General features: G+C 45.3%; 1 protein-coding gene across 1 annotated transcript; it reads left to right on the top strand.

Annotated features, from left to right (window-relative positions):
* Nucleotides 1-7,109: 7,109 nt before the first annotated feature.
* TMEM252 (transmembrane protein 252) lies at nt 7,110-10,851 on the top strand. The gene is made up of 2 exons (XM_069625765.1): nt 7,110-7,410; nt 9,025-10,851. Exons 1-2 carry the CDS (start codon nt 7,130-7,132, stop codon nt 9,305-9,307), a joined length of 564 nt encoding a protein of 187 aa, XP_069481866.1. The 5' UTR covers nt 7,110-7,129; the 3' UTR covers nt 9,308-10,851.
* Nucleotides 10,852-19,974: the final 9,123 nt, after the last annotated feature.

Here is a 19,974-nt window from a genome sequence, read left to right as displayed (position 1 = left end):
CTATACTAAGGTACTTGTTAATAGTCCAAATAAAAAAACAGTCCTGTCCAAACCTATCCTCTAAACTGGCCCTACCACTTAGAAAAAATATAAAAGAAAAACTAGGCAGAGTGCTCTGCCCTCAGAGTTGTTCACTCTGATCTCTCTCGGGACTTCTAGAAATCCCTCCTGATAACGGAAACAATGGTTATCCGTTCAAAACAATTTTCCCTGGTGTAACAGTTCTTGGCAGTCCATCAAAGTTTCAAATGTTTATCAAGTTTACAAAATAAATTCAAAAGTTCCTGAAAATACAAAATGTCAAAGTTGTCTTAGGTGGAGGGATATGTCCCTGATTCGTTTCTCCTTACTTGCTTCACGTCTGGGGTGCCCCTGTACGCCCCTCAAATCTGCTCTTCACTTAGCTTATTGGGCCCCTCTAGCTCCTTTGGCTTCCTCTTTCACAATGTCTCACTTATGTCCCTGGGGTATTGGTAACCCCTCTTTCCATGTGCCTCTCTTAGATCTTGATAGTTTCTGTGAGCCAGCTGTATTATTACATTTGTTATGCGCGCTATTGGCCCTCAGGCATAAAGGCGCAGACTAGAAAAAGACAATAAAAACAGGTAACAAAGACACAGAAGGACAAGAAAGGAAGAACCCCAAGAGGTATTAACTGGGTGCCCCGCAAGAGAGTAAAGCAGGACATCTCATAAAAACTCATTGACTAAGAGACAGAGTGGTGTCATTCCTGAGTCCTGGTAAAACCGGATCGGAATGGTATCAGAAATATAGGTGAGTTTTCAGTTCTTTCTTAAAGACTTGGAGAGAATTATGGCTCCTTAGTCTGACAGGCAACGTATTCCACAGGGAAGGCACCTTTACATAAAACGCCCCATTTTCTGCCTTGGAGGTCTTACATCTGGGGTGTATTATCAGATTTTGATTTCCTGATCTGAGAGTTCATTGATTACATTTCTCGTTTATATGGTTTTGTAGATAAGCAGGCATTACTTGTAGCCTGCATTTAAATGTAATAACCAGCACTCTAAAAGAGATCCGGGAATCAATGGGAAGCCAGTGAAGAGATCGCCTAGCCTCTGTTACATGGCTGTGCCAGGGAAGTCTGCGAACTACTCTGAACGCCCAGTTCTGAGCGACCTACAGCCTACTCATTTCTTGCTGACTAATGCCTAGCAATAAACTGCAGCAATAATCCAGCTTTGCTCCAATTATTGCCTTGGCAATTGTCTCAGCACTTTCTTGAGAAATCATGGGCGTCAAGTGAGCCAGTAGTTTAACATAATATACTACAGCCACCACTACTGTTGAGACATGAGCCTTCATACTCAGAGTCGGGTCCAGAGTTACCCCTAGAATTTTTGTTTTAGGTAGAGGAGAGATGAGGTCATCTCCCAATTTGAAAGAGCTATAGGCTTCATTTAAACTATTTAGTGCCTTAGAACTACCTACAATCAGCAACTCTGTCTCGCTTCGATTCAGGGCTAGGAAATTATCCAGCATCCACCTTTTGATCAGCGCGAAGATTCTATTAACCTCCAACTGATCTGTCTCATGATGTCCGGTTCGTGAGATGACACATTGGGTGTCATCTGCATAGTTTGAGAATACGACCCTCTCTTCCTCTAACATGAAGAAGGGGGCCATAAACAGATTATAGAGGCAGGGGGACATGATTGCACCTTGAGGAACCCCATAAAGCACTGATAACAGAGTGGCTTCAACAAAGGCCGAGCAGGCTCTGCTACTTCTGTGCTCCAGAAATGAGGCAACCCACTGGGCTGCCAAGTCAGAGAGGTTAGCTGCCTCCTGTAATCGGGGAATCAGGATGGAGTGTTGAATTAAATCAAATGCCGCTGATTGATCTAATTAAATAATCAGGGACAAACCACTTCTGTCCATTTCTCCCAAAACTTTAGTTTTCAGCTCCAGAAGAGTGGTTTCTGTGCCATATTTTTTTCTGAAACCTGACTGGTTAGGATGGAGAATTAGATGTAACTCCAACTGCTCCGCCAACTGACCATAGGCCACCCTATCCAGAATTTTAAGTAAAAAGGGCGTATTAGAAATGGGGCGAAAGTTGAGTGGGTTATCCATTGCCAGACCCGGCTTCTTAAGAATTGGGTTAACCGTCGTAGATTTTAGTATATATTGCACTATTCGGGTTTGTTGGGTCCCCATACCTCTTATGGTTATACAGTTCTTTCGCACTCTCCAGGCATTTATATCCTTGGTATGGGTTAGAAAATCCTTCCTTTTTGCCCTCTTGCACCCTCTTCTCGCCGCCCCCCTCCACTCTGAGCAACCACTGTACCTTCAATGTTGCAGGGTTTGCTTCAGTGAGGTGGCGTCTGCTCAGTAGCAGTGTAGTTCTCCACGGCTCTCTGGTCTTCCCGTCTGGACACGAGCAAGTTCTGTGTTGTGCTCGTTTCAGCATCTCTCTGCTCCTTAGCTCTCGTTATGCGAGCAAAGGATGTGTTCCTCCCTCAGGTTCTGGTTTCAGCCTAGGTTCTCAGGCACCGGGCCCACCACATCCTTTGTGTGGTCGTGCCTCCAGGTAAGGATTGCTTCACTCTGCCTTTGCCTTGCACACTATGCACGGCTCTGTGCACGGTCAACAGCATCTCCTTTCTTCTCCTGCTTCTCGGTGCAACCCTCAATGACGTGCTCACGTAAGAGGCTCGCCTCTGCATATTGTTTCTTCCCCTCCATTCAAGAGTGATCAACCCTTTATCCTCACTTGATGACCAAAAAGGAGCATGTTGTTTATCATCAGCTGTCAAGCCCACTGACACAGACTAGCACTGTCTTGAGCCAAACACCTAAAGGTACTGCCAGTGACTCCCACAGCTGAATGTAACATCGGTTTCTCTGATTCCGATTTATGAAGATAATGCCTTAAGTGGAAAAAGTTCCCATGGGAATGGGAGTACTTGTTCCCTTTGAGGGAGTCACTCTCTGTGAGGTCCTGATTTTCCAAACCCCTCGCTTCGATATTCCCTAGTAAGATCGGTGTTTTGTCTTCCCTTGTTCCTCTCCCATGCCTTGTCGCGCTCTGAAACACATGTGTACGAGCGCGATATAAATAAAAAATCCATTCAATTCAATGGGGTGGCCCCCTCTAGAGAAAAAGGGACGAAGCCTTCAGATTTGTCATAACAACCACCACCAAAATTACCACAAGTATATCAGTTGAGCAAATCTAACACACCTCTATTCTGATACAGCATATGCATACTCACACACACACACACACACCCATTACAAACAATGCCACAAGTGCATAAGATACACGTAACTATTACTCATTCTTGCTGATGATGCATGTGCATACACACACAAACATCATCAAATATAAAATGTATCCAAGTAAACATAACTAACATTCACCACTTCCAGGACATCGTCCTTGGAAGGAACATTAGCCTAGAACTCACACTTGGCACATACAAAACACATAAAATCTGCAAGCTGAGACAATATCTAATACATACAAACACTCCAGTCACAAAACCCATAAGCACGGGTTTGTGTGGAATATGAAATAGGGACATAACTCTCTCACAGTGGAACGGACTAAAATAAAACAAAAAAGATAAACCAGTGGAAAAAACATGGTTTTGAAAAAAAGTGAAGGTTATTAACTATCAAAATGTTAAGCCTCCAAATGTTCAGTATGCCAATGTCAAGGTACAAAAATACATCACTCCACAGGTAACAAGTTGTAAAATCTACAAACATTGGGAATAGTAACGTAAAGATCCCAACACTAATTATAAATTAAATGTCTTACTACAATACCCACCACACTACAAATTCAACTCTAAATCACATTGCAACACTACTTCACGACACTTGTTTTAACTGTGGGATATCTCACAATCATGCTATAGTTAAAGTGAGTCTTGTGAGGTCTGTACAGGCTAAGCCCAATACATGGTAATAGTGACACTATAATACATTTTCATACTAGCTGTGCTTACTATATATGCCAATATTGCCACTGTTACAACATATTTCAAGACTAATGGTGCTCTATATGGTCACTATAAAACATGTTCATGGTAACTGTGCCTGAAATATTCCATTGTGCCACTGTAAGAACACACTTTCATGCTTGTTGTACCTGATATATGTCAGTATTCCTATAAATACATGTTCATGCTAACTGTTCCTCACGGGTGCAGCTAGACTAACATTTCGGAGAGGTGTGGGGGGCAGTAACCCTTCAAATGTTAGTCGAGGGGATAACTTCAGACAGTATAGGGGATGGGCAAACTAACCTGTGTGTGGGTCTCTAACTTCTTTACACATTCTAATCAGACTTCAATGTTACAAGCAGTTAACTCTCTCATTCACGTTTGACACCACACATGTAATTAAGGAGTGCTGTGAGAATGAGCAGTCTCCTTTTCCTCCTTCCCTTACAATCACTACCCTGCCAAGCAAGTACTAATACCCAAACACAATTGCAATTGCCTAAAAATGTATGTATGCATACAAATGCTGTTGCCAAAAATGAAATGCTTTACATTAGTAATTGCTGGACCACTGTTAACTGTGCAGCCAACATACTGTTGTATGTGTCCTGTCCTATCCTGCCACGGCTCTGTAGGTCAGCCAGATGAAGTCAACAAAATCCAACATTTCTGGACAAGGGTAAAGGGGGGGGTGCTAAACCCCAATCTGCCCACTGGTTGTTGTGCCACTGACTATGGAACACACTTTTTATGCTGGTTGTGCACAATTTATGCCAGGATTGTCACAGTAAACTGTTTTCATGCTGTCTGTGCCCAATATGTGCCAGGGTACTGCTTTATACCTTACTGTCATGCTCGCTGTGCACAATATATGCCAGCATGATTAAGAAAATATATTTTTGCTGGATGTTCCTAATATGTGCCAGTATTGCCACTGTTAAACATGTTCACACTTTTGTGGCAAATGTATGCTAGTATTGCCACTGTAGAAACACATCCATGCTGTTTGTCCCCCAAATATGCAAGGATTGCCTTGTAAGGATATGTCCTTCTGAATGTACCCAGTATTATGCCAGCATGCAACTGAGAAATAAATATTCATCCTAGCAGGATTCACAGTACCCCCCTGTGGGTCCGACTTAATACGGGCGTAGTGAGATCCACAGAGGACTTCCTCTGCACCAAAACAAATACTCTATCCCTCACAAACACACACACACACACACACCCTCTGCAGACCCTCTCACTCCTGCAGGGACACGAATTCAAACTCACACACACACAAACATATACAGACACACAAACATGCAAGCACAAAAACACATTTTCTTTTAAATGTCTAGTTTTCTTTTGGTAATAGTGTTTGCCTCTGGTCTTGGGTTTCTCTTAGCAGGCAGTAAACAGTAACATGACAAAGGGGTGATGGTTCAGGTTCTTCCCTGTAGCCCTCCATCACCCTGCTTCTAAATATGACTGGGGTTAGGTTGGCATTATGTCCTCACCCTCAACTTGAGACAGGCAGGAATGGATGGGGGAAGAGGACTTCACTGTGTCATATAGGCTGCAATTAGCACCCTTTAGAGATTATGAACTCTGTGACATCAACGTCACTGGACTTTGTGGCTCCCTGATGGCATCAGGGTCAGTGCTATTTTGCAATGGCCCTGTCCCATGCACAGCACACAGGGTAACAGGAACACCAGCCTTTGTATTTGCAACAAACCTATCTATAGTTAGAGTATTTGCAAATGCAAAGAGTACACGGAAGCTCTCTTCATAGCGCAAATGAGTCAAGAGTTTTGCGGAAACTGCAAGTTCCCAAAAAGGACAGGGGTGGTTTATGGTCATGCAAAACAGGTCATCTGCCGTTAATGAAAAGATTCACAAAACGTTTGTCAATCTGCTGCGTGCTGTTCCATCTAGGACTGCTTGTGCCAATCCTCTGAAAAATATGTGAAATGGGTTCAATGCCAGCTGGCACTATTATTGGTTAATGCAAAACCAAATGACATTGATCTGTGATTCAGTGAGAAAGCCCATGTATCATGTACTATGAATATCAAAACACAGCATATAGCCTCAGTGATTAAGACATTTGACTTACATTAACAACATAAGAATAGCAGGCGTATAGGAGACACTGAAATTCCAAAGAGGATAGGGGAAATCATGGGAACTTTGCTAGTAGCATAACCCACACTACTCCAACTTACTGCAGGTCTGAGGGCAGCTCCCTTCTGGCCCACCTAGACATGGGCATAGGCTAGATTTATTTAAATAAACACCCGATTGTTCCTAGGTTTACAAACATAGTTGCACTCCGACCAGGTTGCAGTTTGTTTGCACATTGTGCAATCTGGAAAGACAATTTTAAAGGACCCATCTCCTCTTCAACCGATCACACCTTCTCATCCATGCTGACCACGAGTGGCATGTGGCAGACTGGATAGAGATTCTCACCTTACTAAGTGTCTGAATACAGCAATTTAAAGGTAAATGGGGACAAGCCAGTCTGCACACATGTCCTATCATGGTGGGTAGCCCCGCCTATGCCCTTTACCAGATAAGATGATGTATGGCGATTAGCAGGATAATAGGGGTATAGTTTTGCATTTCAATGGCAATAGGAGCCAATTACACTTGGACTGTTAACCTGTGACAACACTTGAGAAAAGAAAACCCTATGATGCTGCCGTGCATCCTGCATTCCACACCGCCCCCTCAGAAAAGGAGCGGGATATGCGACATCTACTCCCAAACCCTGCATCCATGATTACAGGCTCTTTCATTCTCATGGCTGTGTACAAAGAAACTGAGTCCCATCGACTCAAGTGCAAATGTATAGCTCCAAGTTCAAATCTCTCTGTCCAACCATGCGGACATCATTACCACGCTTCACAGGCGGCGTGCTTGCAATGAGGTCGGACAGGAAGTTTTTGTTATGTGTGTTCAGACTTTTTATGGCTGAAAGTTAATCTCTGAGGATATTAAATCGGAGATCTGCCAGTTAACGGTTAATGAGTGGCTTGTAATTGTATGCTCACTTTCTTTTTGTCCAAAGGCCACACTGCCTTGGAGCATATAAAGCCCTCCGGCGGTGTTGCTGCAAAAGATTTTGTAAGAGAAAGGAGCACCGGTTTACGCTCGCCATGGAGATCCGCAAAAGCATCTTCTCCGTGCTTCGCTTCTCCTTGCTCATCATCGGCTTCTCCCTGGTGTGCCTGGGAGCCTTCTATGTGTCGACCAGCTACGTCTGCAACTGCGGCAGCGAGATGGTGCTGGCCTACTCGCTGCTGCCTTTGGGCTTCCTCTTCCTGCTGGTTGGCATCTTCTGGAGTACGTACCACGAGGCGAACCACAAGAGCCTCTTCCACACCGTGATGCGGCAGTTCCCGCGCCAAAGAGAGATGCACATAGAAACTGTGGACAGGTATGTAACCATGAAAACCTTATCTTCCTACCCATAGCTAGCGCTTACAAATCTTTGAGCAGGACAGCTTGAAATATGCACGTAGTAAATGTTGGCAGCCGCATGGGAGCCAACTTTTGATTTTCGTTTCTGGGACAGAAATTCCCATACTGAGAAAAGCAAAGGAGCCGTACTCATCCCCAGGTCAAAACAACACATTGTACATTACATCTTGCACCAGGAATTGGAAAAAAGACAAAGACTTAACAGTCGCCTAACCTGTACAGCTGTCTTTGCAGCATTCTGTTTTAGGATTCACAATTTCCCCACAATACTCCCTTAACCCGCTCCAATAAAGTCTCCGGGGGTTCAATGACGAGGTGGCCTTCCCACTTTAAAGTGAACAGCCCTTGCTAATTTTGCAGGATACATGCTACCGCTTCACCAAGCCTGGGCCCAGCATGAAAGGAGCCGGAAGCCATGCCTCACCCAGTGAATTAAATGAGCACTGCACTCAATACACTTTTTTTTATTTTTGTTTACCTTTCTGGTAGCCGCATACTTGCAGAATCTCCACGGGGGCAAAATGACACTGCTGCCCCCAGGGTTGAAGCAGAACAGGGGAAACTGCCTCCTCTGGCCCCATATACTCAGCGCCCTTGCAGGTAGGGTACCTAGATACCATAGATAGATACGGTCATATGCCACAAGGGAAAGCAAGGGCGAGTGTCCCAATTGTAAGTATACAAAGAAATGAAGTTTACAAACGAATGCAGTAGTATCACTTTTAAAGAACATATGACCTAGAACTTTACTACAAAGACATCGCAATGATGGAATTCTATTGCAGCCTGGGGTATAGCTTTGGCATTTCACTTTTATAAAAACATCTCTAGTTATATACCATACACCCATCAGACCGCGAACCCAGGAGTAGTGACTGGGAGATGTCAACTGGGAACATTGATTTGCTTCAGTGCAAACGTCATTGTAACAGTGCACTGCACTAGTGCAAAATTGACCTAATACAGCTCTGTGAATAAGTAAAGGTGCTGGTCATTTAATTCACTGTATACAACAAATACGTTTCCTGGCTATATTCGGCACACATTTTATATAATAAGATTCCACATTCTATATATTGCCATTGGGCAAAAAAGGGGCATTCGTAATATCCCAATTGAGCATAAACCCCAATAAGCAATTGTGCAAAACTGACAGTCGCGAAACTTAATCCTCTCTCACATTTCTATAAGGGAGAACAGTGTATCTGCAAAATAGGTCTGTTTTAAGCTTTCCCTGGGTGAAAACAAATTGCTATACGCGACTGGGCTTGGTATTATGGAATACAATCTGTTTACTGTCGCAAAATAGATTTCAGCCACATTTCGTAGTCCAAAACATTACTTAATATTGCCCTTGCAGTTTAACTTCCTACGTCATACTGCAGTTGAAATCATAGGTAAAGATATATATTTACATTATTTTAGACTCATCCTAATGTGTTATTGTGGTAAGAAGGATGGCGTCACACTTCAATGTATGTGATCTGGCAGCTGCCTGATATGCTGTGCTTGTATCCGTTATCGGTGCTCATAACAGGCATAATGACATCGTTCTGCGTTTTCCTTTTAGGCCCGACTTCTACCCGCCTTCCTACGAGGAGAGCCAGGACCTGGAACTGCAGCATTACGCAGCTCATACCCGCCACGTCACGCAGGAGGAAGGAAGCTACAACACCCCTCCGCCCTTATACACAGAAAGCAGCCTGGAGGTCATACAGGAAACATCCGGGCCCCTCGAACTGCCACCCTCTTACGAAGCGTCTGTTCAGCGACAACCAGCGGCAATTCCCCCCTCTGGCGACAGGAACGCGGCTGGTTCTTCAGACACTTCCACCGAAAGTGCCAGCAGCTGAATGAACAAAGTATTTTAGAGATTTGGGAACTATGACTGTAGCGGATCTGTCAGCTGAAGCCCGGTGAGAAGACACTCACGTGACCCGGGAAGAGAAGCGGCAGTGTGCACATGACAGTCACGCACAGGAACAGCAATACAGTGTGCATAACAGTGAACGAAGAGCACTTGTTTCACATTTGCAGAACGTTTTATCTGAATTGTAAATTAGCATGTAGATGTATCATGTATGTACATACATTCTACCTGTTCATGTATATTAATAGCAGCAGAGCTTTGGCGAAAGGCTCAGTGTAAATAACTTAAATTATTATTTTTATACAAGCTTGTTTCAAAATGCGCAGAGGTGCAACATGTTTACATAAGTTAATATTTTACAGTACTTCGATGTTTACAATGTGCAGCGATTTCTGACTTTGACCACTGTAAAGCTTTGACATGTGAGGCACTTGATCTGTGACATTTGGAAGCAGGGTTCACCTATCAAAACACCAAGTTGCACAAGGCAGGCGGCAAAAAAAGCTCTAGCATAGAATGGGGGCAGTTCTTCCTTTGCCCCACAATATGTAATTTCCGTATATTGTTATGGTTTGATTTAGTGGCAGGATGTACTGAAGACTACCAGCAGGCCATTGGGGAGCGTGCTGTTTTGTAAAATGGATCCGCTACATTTTTACACACAAATGATGTGGCGCCTTTTTTTTGGCCCTTTGTAGAATGGTAAGGACCCGTTCCACGAGGGAGGGCGGTTGAGGGGAGGGGTTGTTTTAATAAGCAAGTGCACACAGACCTAAAAACTCCCTTAACTATCCAACTGGGTGTGACACAATTTTCGTTGCTAAAGACAGTGCTGGCACCATTCACTGCAAAGACACAAGATGGACGTCTCACTGGCACTTCTGCGAAGGACTCAAGAGTACATGTTCCTATTCTTTTCAGTGTTCTTGTTTGATTTTATGTGCTGGCTATTGTCAGCATATTTCGTTGAAGACAGTGAAAGGACCCCCTCCCTTAACATGGGTACACCAAGTGGAGGTTCCAACCTCCTATCCCGCAAAGTACAGCTCGAATCGTCCATCCATGTTACAGTAGACTACAGTGACGTTGTCAGGATACCCACAATTAATGTGCGCAGGGCACATTTACAGAGTGAAGTTCAGTGTTGGATGTTTGCATATTGTCTTTGCCATTCTAAAAGCCTGTATGTCGTCCTTCACAAGCCCACTTTCCAGTGTTTAATTTGGTAATAAGTGATGCCAAAAAAAGAAGTAAGATGAATTTCATATATTCTCGTTTTTGCATGGTTTATGGTCTGCAGTGTGAGATTTCAAGTAAAAGGGCCCTATCCCTTTGCTTCCTACACCTGAAGAGTTTTGCTGAAATCCTCATTACATTTTTTGTGTTAATCTCTGGACGCTATTCATTCATTGGATAAGGGTTGGAGGTGTTTCCCTAAGCCTCTTTTATTAAGTGCTCTAATATATGTGGTATATGTGGTTTACTGAATGGTCAAAGTTTAAACTGCTTTCGCTGTCCTTTTTTCAAATAAACATTTTATATTGAAAATCGTGACTTTATCTGTTTAACGTTTCACACGCTACAAGGTGGTCACCCACTAACAAACAAGTTACAAACACCCATAAAAAATAAAAGACACCTGACTCTTGTGTTGCAATCTAAGGCATACATGGAAGCAATCAGCATTGGAAAATTAATGTATTATTGCAGAGTGGCATCCTTTATGAAACATGACACACAATAATGTGTGCAAACCTTTCTTACTATGTAAGGGGGGGTCCGTTTTCAACCTGTCACACCATTATCAATAACCCATCCTGTAAATGGAGCCAAGCTCCTTCTGCCATCTCCTAACCTCAGAGCGAGTTATTGGCTTGGGGCAGGCGCAAAACTCAGTGGCTGGCATGCTCGGCAGAGGCAAGTTGCAGTCACACCTCCCTCCTTAGTATGTAATTGAAAAGGCAGGTGTTCGAATTTGGGGGGACCTGGGAGCTATTTAGCGGCTGCTTGCAGCCTAGAAGAGCCTGATTAGCTTGACACCAATAGTAACCAGGAGCTACTTTTGGCTCCTCACACCATCTGATGATATACAAATGCACACATGTGAATTTAACTCTCTGCTTTTGGGTCGATCTATAAATATTAGGACACATGCATTCGACATTTAAAGCATAAGGGGTAATAAATAACAAAATGACATGTTTGCATCTTATTTGGAAGTTGGATTTGCGGAACTCTATATACTAGCTCCTAGTTTCCCAGTGTAAGCTCCTGGTCACTGGTTAATGCAGGATACCCAGGAGCAGTGTTCGAAGTGTACGAAAAGAAGTGGTGGAACTATGTTTCCTACTGGCCTGAACCCGCTCTCCACAAATCCCATCACCACGCCCCTCCCACGCACAAAACAAACCCCCAAACACATGCGGCTGTTTAAGGGAATGTTCAGTTTTAACTTCTTCCTACAATTTTATTTTACAACAAAACCATTCAGGAACGGTATCTTTTTAAAATAAAAGTATAGGAACAGTAAAACAATTTAAAAAAGTAGAGGAGCACGGCTCCCAACCGCTCCCGCCCACTTCGGCCACTGCCGAGGAGCTGCTTTTAGCTCCTGCTTATCAAATCTTAATTTTGAACCCTGATAATGCCCCGTAACACCCCTAGCCAGACATGCAGCCTGTCTGCTTTCTGAAATCTAGCAAACACAGACTTTAAACGTACAGATATTTACTTGCCAGCATAACATGCATTTATGTTAACTATATGCGTTTGCACTTTATAAAGATTAAACAGAATGCTTTTGGCAGTATCCGCAGAGAAGGCATTGATTTTATGAGCAGAGTGTGGACATGCTTCTCACCCTCCTCATGCATGAATATGTGTCACTATGTACTGTTCAGTAAGCACTGCTCTCGATTGCATGCTGTGCTCTGAAATCTTAAGTTTGCTCAAGCACTGATTTTGTGCCCGAATTTCATATGGTCACAAGGATCGAAATTAGGATTTGTTGATCAGGAGCAAAAAGCAGCTTCTGGGTATGAGGCATAACCTGTTAAGCAGGAGCTACCACTGAGCAACCAGGAGCTAGGTGTGGTTTTATACTCCTTTATACACATTCCCAAACCGCCACAGTTAATATCACATAGTGATGTTTGTATGGCACTGCTATTTCTATGAGTCAAAAGTAGCTCCTGGTAGCTGGTGGTTTCAATCTACCCAGACTCCAATTAGGTATAACCAGGAGCTATGTAGCTCCCAGCTCCTGGCAATTTCGAACCCTGTAGTCACATTACAATATACATAGTTCCCAGTTTGTGCTATACAAACGCCATTTCGTCAAGCTTGGTATTCATGCTTCATCTCTTCCCACGTTCGCTGCGGCGACAGTACTTTACAGCAACCTCAGCTCTGCTTGATATTAAAATGCATGAATTGATGGAAATAATTAGCTTTTGAATTATAGTTGAATTAGCTAGCCGGGTGAAATAAACAAGGGATAGAAGAATTGACTACATTATTTCTTGAACACAGCTGAGATGGGGGAAATCATACATAACATTTGCACTGTATGAAAACATTTTGCAAATCTTTTTTTCACCGTTTGTACTGCTTGACGAATAAGGAATGTGGGAAAGAGGGGTTTCCAAAAGGTCACATGACATGGCCATTTTGCAGTGGAACATATATGGAGCAGATTGTCTTCCAATGTGTTTGCTGCTTGCATAATAATGGGCACTCTCCTTAACAAATTCTCAGCTTTCAAATGCACCTACGTGATTTACTAATTAACTCCAGCTACCTTTCCCTTATGTTACGTAACTTGGCAGCCAACTGGCTTATTTAGTGGGTGACATCTTGTACAAAATCATCCACTCTGCTTGGCATAAGCAGTTGTTTCATCTTGAAAGGAATTCCAGGACACATTTTATTAAAAGTCAGCTAAGCAAAAGAAAAGATGATATACGTAAACAAGCAATGTATGCAGTGGGTGCGGGTAGAGTTACATTTAGTGCCGATGCAGAGCTGCGCATACATGGGAGTTGTGTTTACACCAGATTTGTCATGGAAACAATACTTTACGGACTGTAAAGTTCAGTGCAAGCTGTGCAATACAGTTTTACTTGATTTCGTCTCCATATATTACGCATTGGTAAGTTACTTTGTAGTAAATTTCATTGGGGGTTTTAAAAATGTTTTCCTTTAATGGGGGCACCCTCTAAACCCCCACTCCCATCCCCTCTGGTCCCTCTACACCCACTAACCCTCTACATATATCTTATCTTCCACCCACAATGAAACCTGCCTCAATGTAACTTACCACTATGCAATTTTTGGGGATGAAACCACTGTACACGTGAAATAAAAGCGTAATCTTGGTTGATGTACAATGCCGGTCTCTGGAGCCAATGCTTGCAGCTTGAAAGTGTTTGCATCGCCTGGTAAAGGACATTACATTTGGGGACCTGGGACTATTATGGAGATAGACTTTATGGAGGGGGCCTGCTGAAACGGCCTTCGTCTTGCCTTCCCAAAGGGGGCTAACCGGTTGAACCTGTGATGGTGTCACATGGTAGCGACAGCAACATTCAGCGTCGTGCATGTGCTGTTTAAATAAATTGGGCATACCCAGGAGCAACAGTGCGCGCCGGGAGCCCGATGAGTAAAGTCCTGTGTCCTACGTCTCCTTTCAGGTACGGTTGGCAAGGCCTGACCACGGGTGTCTCGGGTGCTAATACAAATATCACACTGGCAACGAGGATGCTACTGGGCAGGGAGTTAACATTCCAACATTTCATTTCGCATCGGCAATGATTTCCGACGCCTGCCCGGAGCATTAACCCTCGCAGGGACGTTTCCACTGCCATTTTGTGTATTCCATGGTCACGGCTCCACGTGTGGAGTGCTCGTGCGCCATCAGAACAATATTTGGAGGCCTCCAGGGCTAGAACTTCCAGAGAAGGCCACAGCGGCCAAAAAAGGGGGCCAGAGGGCCCTTACTTTAAAAAAGAAATAAATAATTGTTCTTTTCTTTTTCCTCATTGCCTCTATCTTCGGTGGAGGAAGGATCCTGTTTGTCTTCCTGAGGTGGGAAGACTACCCAACCAACGGAGTACACCTGGAGGTGTACACTGCAGCCCTCGTGAGGGTGCCAGTGCGGTTGCGATGCCATGGTGGCCAGACGGAAGATGCAGATTGCGGCCTTCATGAGTGTGAGAGGTGTCTGTGCGATCTGTCGACATGAACAATGCCGACAATGCCGCTCAAGGTGCAGAAGGGGCCCCGCAAGTTAGGATGCCCCATCAGCAAGGCACATTTGCCCCAATGCCTGAGTTCGACGCATCAGGTACCCCCTTGAAACTGGGGCCAAATGGCTGCTGTGGGTCGAAAAACTCGATATCTACGTTAAAGCAACTGTCGAGGCGGACGACGAAGCGAAGGTAGCGACGCTCATCTACGCCGCTTGGTCTGACGTGCATCACATCTTCATATCCCTTGCTCCCACTGATAACTCGTACCAGGCTGTGAAAGACTGCATCAAGGAAAATGTTATGCCGCTTGTGAATCAAGATTTTGAAAGGTTCTTCATGTGCAGTGAGAAGCAGTGGGAAGATGAGTCCCTCGACCAATTGTGTGGGAGGCGTCATCATTTAGAGAACACATACCACTGGGAAAATGAAGAGGACATGGTCTGCAAGCAGCTGTTACAGGGGTGCAGTTCAGGAAAACTATGCAGGCAAGTCCTCCGTGAGCCAGGGCTGATGCTAGCTCGCATTCTCGAGATGGGGAGGTCCTATGAACTTGCAGAAAGCCACACCACTAAGATGGACGCCACAGTTAAGTCTCTGAAAGAGGAAGACGTTTGTGCGATTGGGCGACCCTGGAACGCCGGCCCATCAAGACCCAGATGGCCCCCAAGGAGAGCGGAGACACCACAGCCATGCCCCAAATTTGGCTACGATCTCCCACATGCAGGTGACTGTCCAGCGAAGGGGAGAGTATGTGGGCACTGTGGGGCAGCAGGGCATTTTGCAGGAATGTGCCAGGCTGCCGCTCCAGTCTCCATTCCCAGGGGGCCGAGCACAATGACATGCCTCGGCGAAAAAGACAAGTGGCCGTGGTTGAACAGGAGATGCAGGGTCTGGAGATAGCTGAAGAAGAGGAAGAGGAGGAAGATATCTTCTTTATTTTGAGCATCGACTCCATTAATAACAAAAGAAGGCAACCCACGTGCACGGTGGCGGTGTGCGGAACATTGACTCCGGTGCTGGTAGACACACGCGCATCTCTGAGTGTACTAGCAACCCGCTACTATGAGGCACTCCCAGGGCCTCCAGCATGAAGGAAGGCACGCGCCAACATATTTTCGTTTGGTGGGACCCAGCCACTGCACCTCCGAGGCACGTTTGTGGCTCAGGTGGCCCATGCAGTCAATGTCATCCAAGCAAGATTCTTTGTGACGGACATTAGTACACACTAACTAACTCTTAAACTGTGCTGCGTCAGAGGCGGTGGGGATTGTACATTTTGCACTCATATTGTACGCAGAGGACATCAATGACACATTGGAGAAGTTTTCTGAGGGGTCGGGAAGCTCAACGGTGAGCCCATCAAATTACACATTGATGAAACAGTACGCCCAACAGTGCTAAAACATCGGCGCATACCATTCCACCTGAGAGAACAAGTGGAGAAAGAACTGCAAAACTTGGTTGACTTAGATATAATTGAGAGAGTAGAAGGCCCCACTCTGTGCCTCTGAAGCTGAACAAAAGGCTTTTGACACTATCAAGAAAGCGTTCATGGGTGATGAGACAATGGCATTCTTCGATCCAAGAAAGGAGTCTGAAATAATTGTGGATGCCAGTCGGTCGGACTAGGGGCAGTACTCTTCCAGCCGGATACCCAAGGGCAAATGAAGCCCATTGCCAGTAAGGGGCTCACCGCCACCGAACAAAGGTACTCGCAGATTGAGAGGGAGGCTCTGCCAGTTTTGTGGGGTTGCCGGTACTTCCGCAATTTAGATTCTAGGTAAGCATGTCACTGTAATTACCGATTACAAGCATTGATCTCTATCTTGGCGGGATCCTCATCCAAACCACCCCCCAGGATAGAGCGGTAGATGCTAGCTCTCATGGAATACAGAGTCAGACTTAACTACAGACCAGGAACCCACAATCGTGCAGATTACTTGTCGCAACATCCTAGGAGCGGCAGTGATCAGGAAGCGACAACGGTGGACGGTGAAGAACATGTCCGCTTGGTGGTGGACACAGCAAAGCCTGTGGCCCTAACGAGGACAAATGTTTCCGACTAATTCAAGAGGCCATAGTCAGAGGCGAGTCGAGGTCGGTAATATCCAGTGCCACTCTCAGAAGCCAGGAGACTCAACGAGAACTGGAACAGTTGTGGCGAGTCCGACATGAACTCTCGCTGACCGGAGATGGGTTGCTGCTACGTGGCCGCGAGATAGTAGTTCCGAGGACACGGATAGAGAGAGTGGTGGAACTGGCACACTGTGGCCACCAGGGCACGGTGAAAACAAAGGCAAGATTACGCCCCACAGTGTGGTTGCCGGGTCCCGAGGTAAGGGTTGATGAGTAAGTCGGCAGCTGTGTCTGGTGCCAGGCAGCAGCCCCTGTAAACCGGGAGCCAAACATTAAATCCATAGCGAGAAGTAATACCCCTTGGGACACACTACATGTGGACTTTGGGTCGACAGTGAGAAGGAATGTATTTTCTTGTAATGATGAACCAATGGTCAAGATACCCAGAGGTAGAGGTGGTAGAGTCAACATCCTGCGAACAGATCATCCAAGTGACGGAAAAGGTTTTCGCCACCCATGGGTTCCCACAAGTAATTTGCTCCGATAATGGACCACCATTTCAGGGAGGAAACTTCATGGCATACTGCAGCATCACGCATAGAAAAGTGACGTCTGGCTGGCCGAGGGCAAACAGAGAGGCTGAGCGCTTAATGCGAATGCTCAACAAAGTGTTCCGCATAGTCCAGGGGCAAGGAGGAGAGCTGAAGAGAACTCTATACCAGTTCCTTAGGGATTACCAAACCATCCCTCACCAATCCACGGGGGTACCCCCAGCTGAAGCTCTCTTCAACAGATGCCCACGAGGGCTCATTCCGGAGGCGGAAGGCCGACCGCCGGGCATCATCGATGACCAAAGGACATCAGAGGACCGACTAGCACAAACCACCGGACATTGAGGTGGGTGACACTGTCCTGGTGAGAAACCGCCACCCTGAAGGAAAGCTGTCCCTCAATTATGAACCCACTCCCATGGGAGTAACCCAAGTAAAAGGGTCCATGCTGACCGCCGCTGATCAGAGAGGGCGGTGACAAGGAACTCCAGTTTCTTTTGGAATGTTGGAGGGGGAGTGAAGCGTAGAGATCAACGAGGAGAAGCCTCCCCGGCCTGGACTGTGGACAGAGAACAACACCCAGAAGAAGATACTGGGGATCCAGAACTTGCACAAGGCGACCTGGAAAGAGAGAGGTGAGAGACAGAGGCAGAGGAGCGCTACCTATGCAGAGAAGGCCGTCACTGTCCCGTGCAGTTCAAAGACTACATCATGGGCCAAATCTGAAATCAATCTGAGTTTCCCTGTTTTGCCCACGTTGGGCCCACCATGTGTTCATGTCTGTCATGTTGACAGCAGTTTGTGCCTAGCGGCTGTGTTCAAATTTTGTTATGGAAAAGGAGGAATGTAATGGTGTCACGTGGGCGCGACTGTAACGTTCACTGTCACGCATGCTCTGTTTAAATAAAGTGGGCGTACCCAGGAGCGACAGTGCGCGCCGGGAGCCCGACGAGTAAAGTCCTGTATCCCGTGCCTCCTTTCAGGTATGGCGGGCAAGGCCTGACCACGGGGGTCCTGGGTTCTAATACAAATGTCACAGAACCTAAGGTCAATTTCAGTCGAGTGGATGGCTCTCAGAGTTTGTCTGAAAGTTTCAAAGATATTCATGCACTCACAACTACATCAGATGACTAAGTGGTTTGGTGTCATGGGTTGGAAATGAAACCGAACTCAAACCTTACTGCAAAATCTAGACTCCTCCATTAGTTGAAGGCTAATGACATGGGAGAGAATTGGTCAGAAAAATATAGGCAAAAGCAGCTAAATTGGACAATGAATCAGAAGATGGTAACGCGGTTGAGTGCATTGATGCTGTGCATGCAGCAGGCAGGGGTCAGGGAAGTGTAAATGTGTCTCTGAAATGCTCCGTGCCCAGGAGTGATACTAGAAGTCCTACAGTACAAGCTGTGCCAGGCCAGTAGATGGCGAGAATGGAACAGAGGCATGGGAACGATTACCGAACAGAGGGTTTGCAGGTAGGTTGGGAAAAGCTTGGGCACGGCCACACACGTTGCCACTGTGTGCAACCGGTTTAGAGGAGACATTGACTATTTGAAGAGGCAAGAATCTCAGGACTGGAGTTTGAACTGCTAAGGAGCAGCAGCCTATTAGTTTTTAGTGATGCAAACATATTATTATCTAATCTTATAGAGGTGCACTTTGCATGGTAGTACTTTACTGAATGTACTGACTTTTAATAAACAAGAAAATCAATTGTTATGCTCGTAAAACGGGGAGCAGAACCGATAAAAAGAAACCGTAATATAATCAGTGCATTAAGTGGAATACATGGCGTTTTGGTGTTTATGCTGATCAACTGCATTCAAACTTCAAGTTTAACATTGTATTATTAACATGCGTGAAACTAGAGTAATTTACATCTTTCGATGACTCGTGGGTAACCATGTTTACTGGAACCCCGAGTTTTTGAAAAGGCATTGACCAATAAAAAACAACTTAGACTTCAGAAAAAACAACGTCGACAGGAGGACAGAGGTCACAGTGTGGTGGCAGAGCACAAATGGTGGCCATCATGGGAGGAAATGTGACAAATATAGAGAATCCCACGGAGTTTAAGACTAGAAAGTGGTTCTGGGTCAGACTCTGACTATGCCAAAGCCTTTCAGGTCCTACATAGGCTATCCCCAGCCTGCTAAACTAAGGCCATAGAGAGGACCCTTGGGGCATGAATACGTTTTGGGGAATATGCCTGAAGGGAAGTTTCTATGCTTCACTTGAGTGGGTCTGTCGGATAGGAAGAAAGTACCCTAATGTAACACTTGACCCTGGATGCCCCCAGACCTACCGAGGTGGGGCAGTAGGATATTGGGCCTAATTACGAGTTGGGCGGTATCCTGGTAATAAATCTGCTGGAATACCGCCCAACTGAATTACCGTTACCACCACTTGGACCGGCAGAATTACTGCTGGAATTACAAGTGGTGGTGGTGGGGTAAATCCCAATTTTTTTTGTCCATTGTGCTCAGCGGGGCTTTTTTGGCAGAATTACCGTGGAAGAATTTCAACTGGGGTAATTCCACTGATTCTGCTGATTTTTCAGCAGTGAGTGGCAGGATTTACCTCCAGCTTTTTTCTGGAGATGAATCCTCCACTCCAGGCCCAGCCTCATAATTTAGCCTAGTGGTAAAGTTGGTGGTAACAGATTTACCGCCAATTTTACCACTTAACCCATACTTTTAATGCGGCCCATTGTCTTCTTCTTTATTGCAAACTACTGAAAAGTGTAGAAGGGTCAAAGTGGCTGGGCGGCTAAA

Source organism: Ambystoma mexicanum, chromosome 6p, assembly GCF_040938575.1.
Source record: "Ambystoma mexicanum isolate Mex_15411 chromosome 6p, UKY_AmexF1_1, whole genome shotgun sequence".
Lineage (NCBI taxonomy): Eukaryota > Metazoa > Chordata > Amphibia > Caudata > Ambystomatidae > Ambystoma > Ambystoma mexicanum.
The sequence above is the reverse complement of the archived record's forward strand: the minus strand, read 5'-3'. Positions and strand labels throughout refer to the sequence as shown.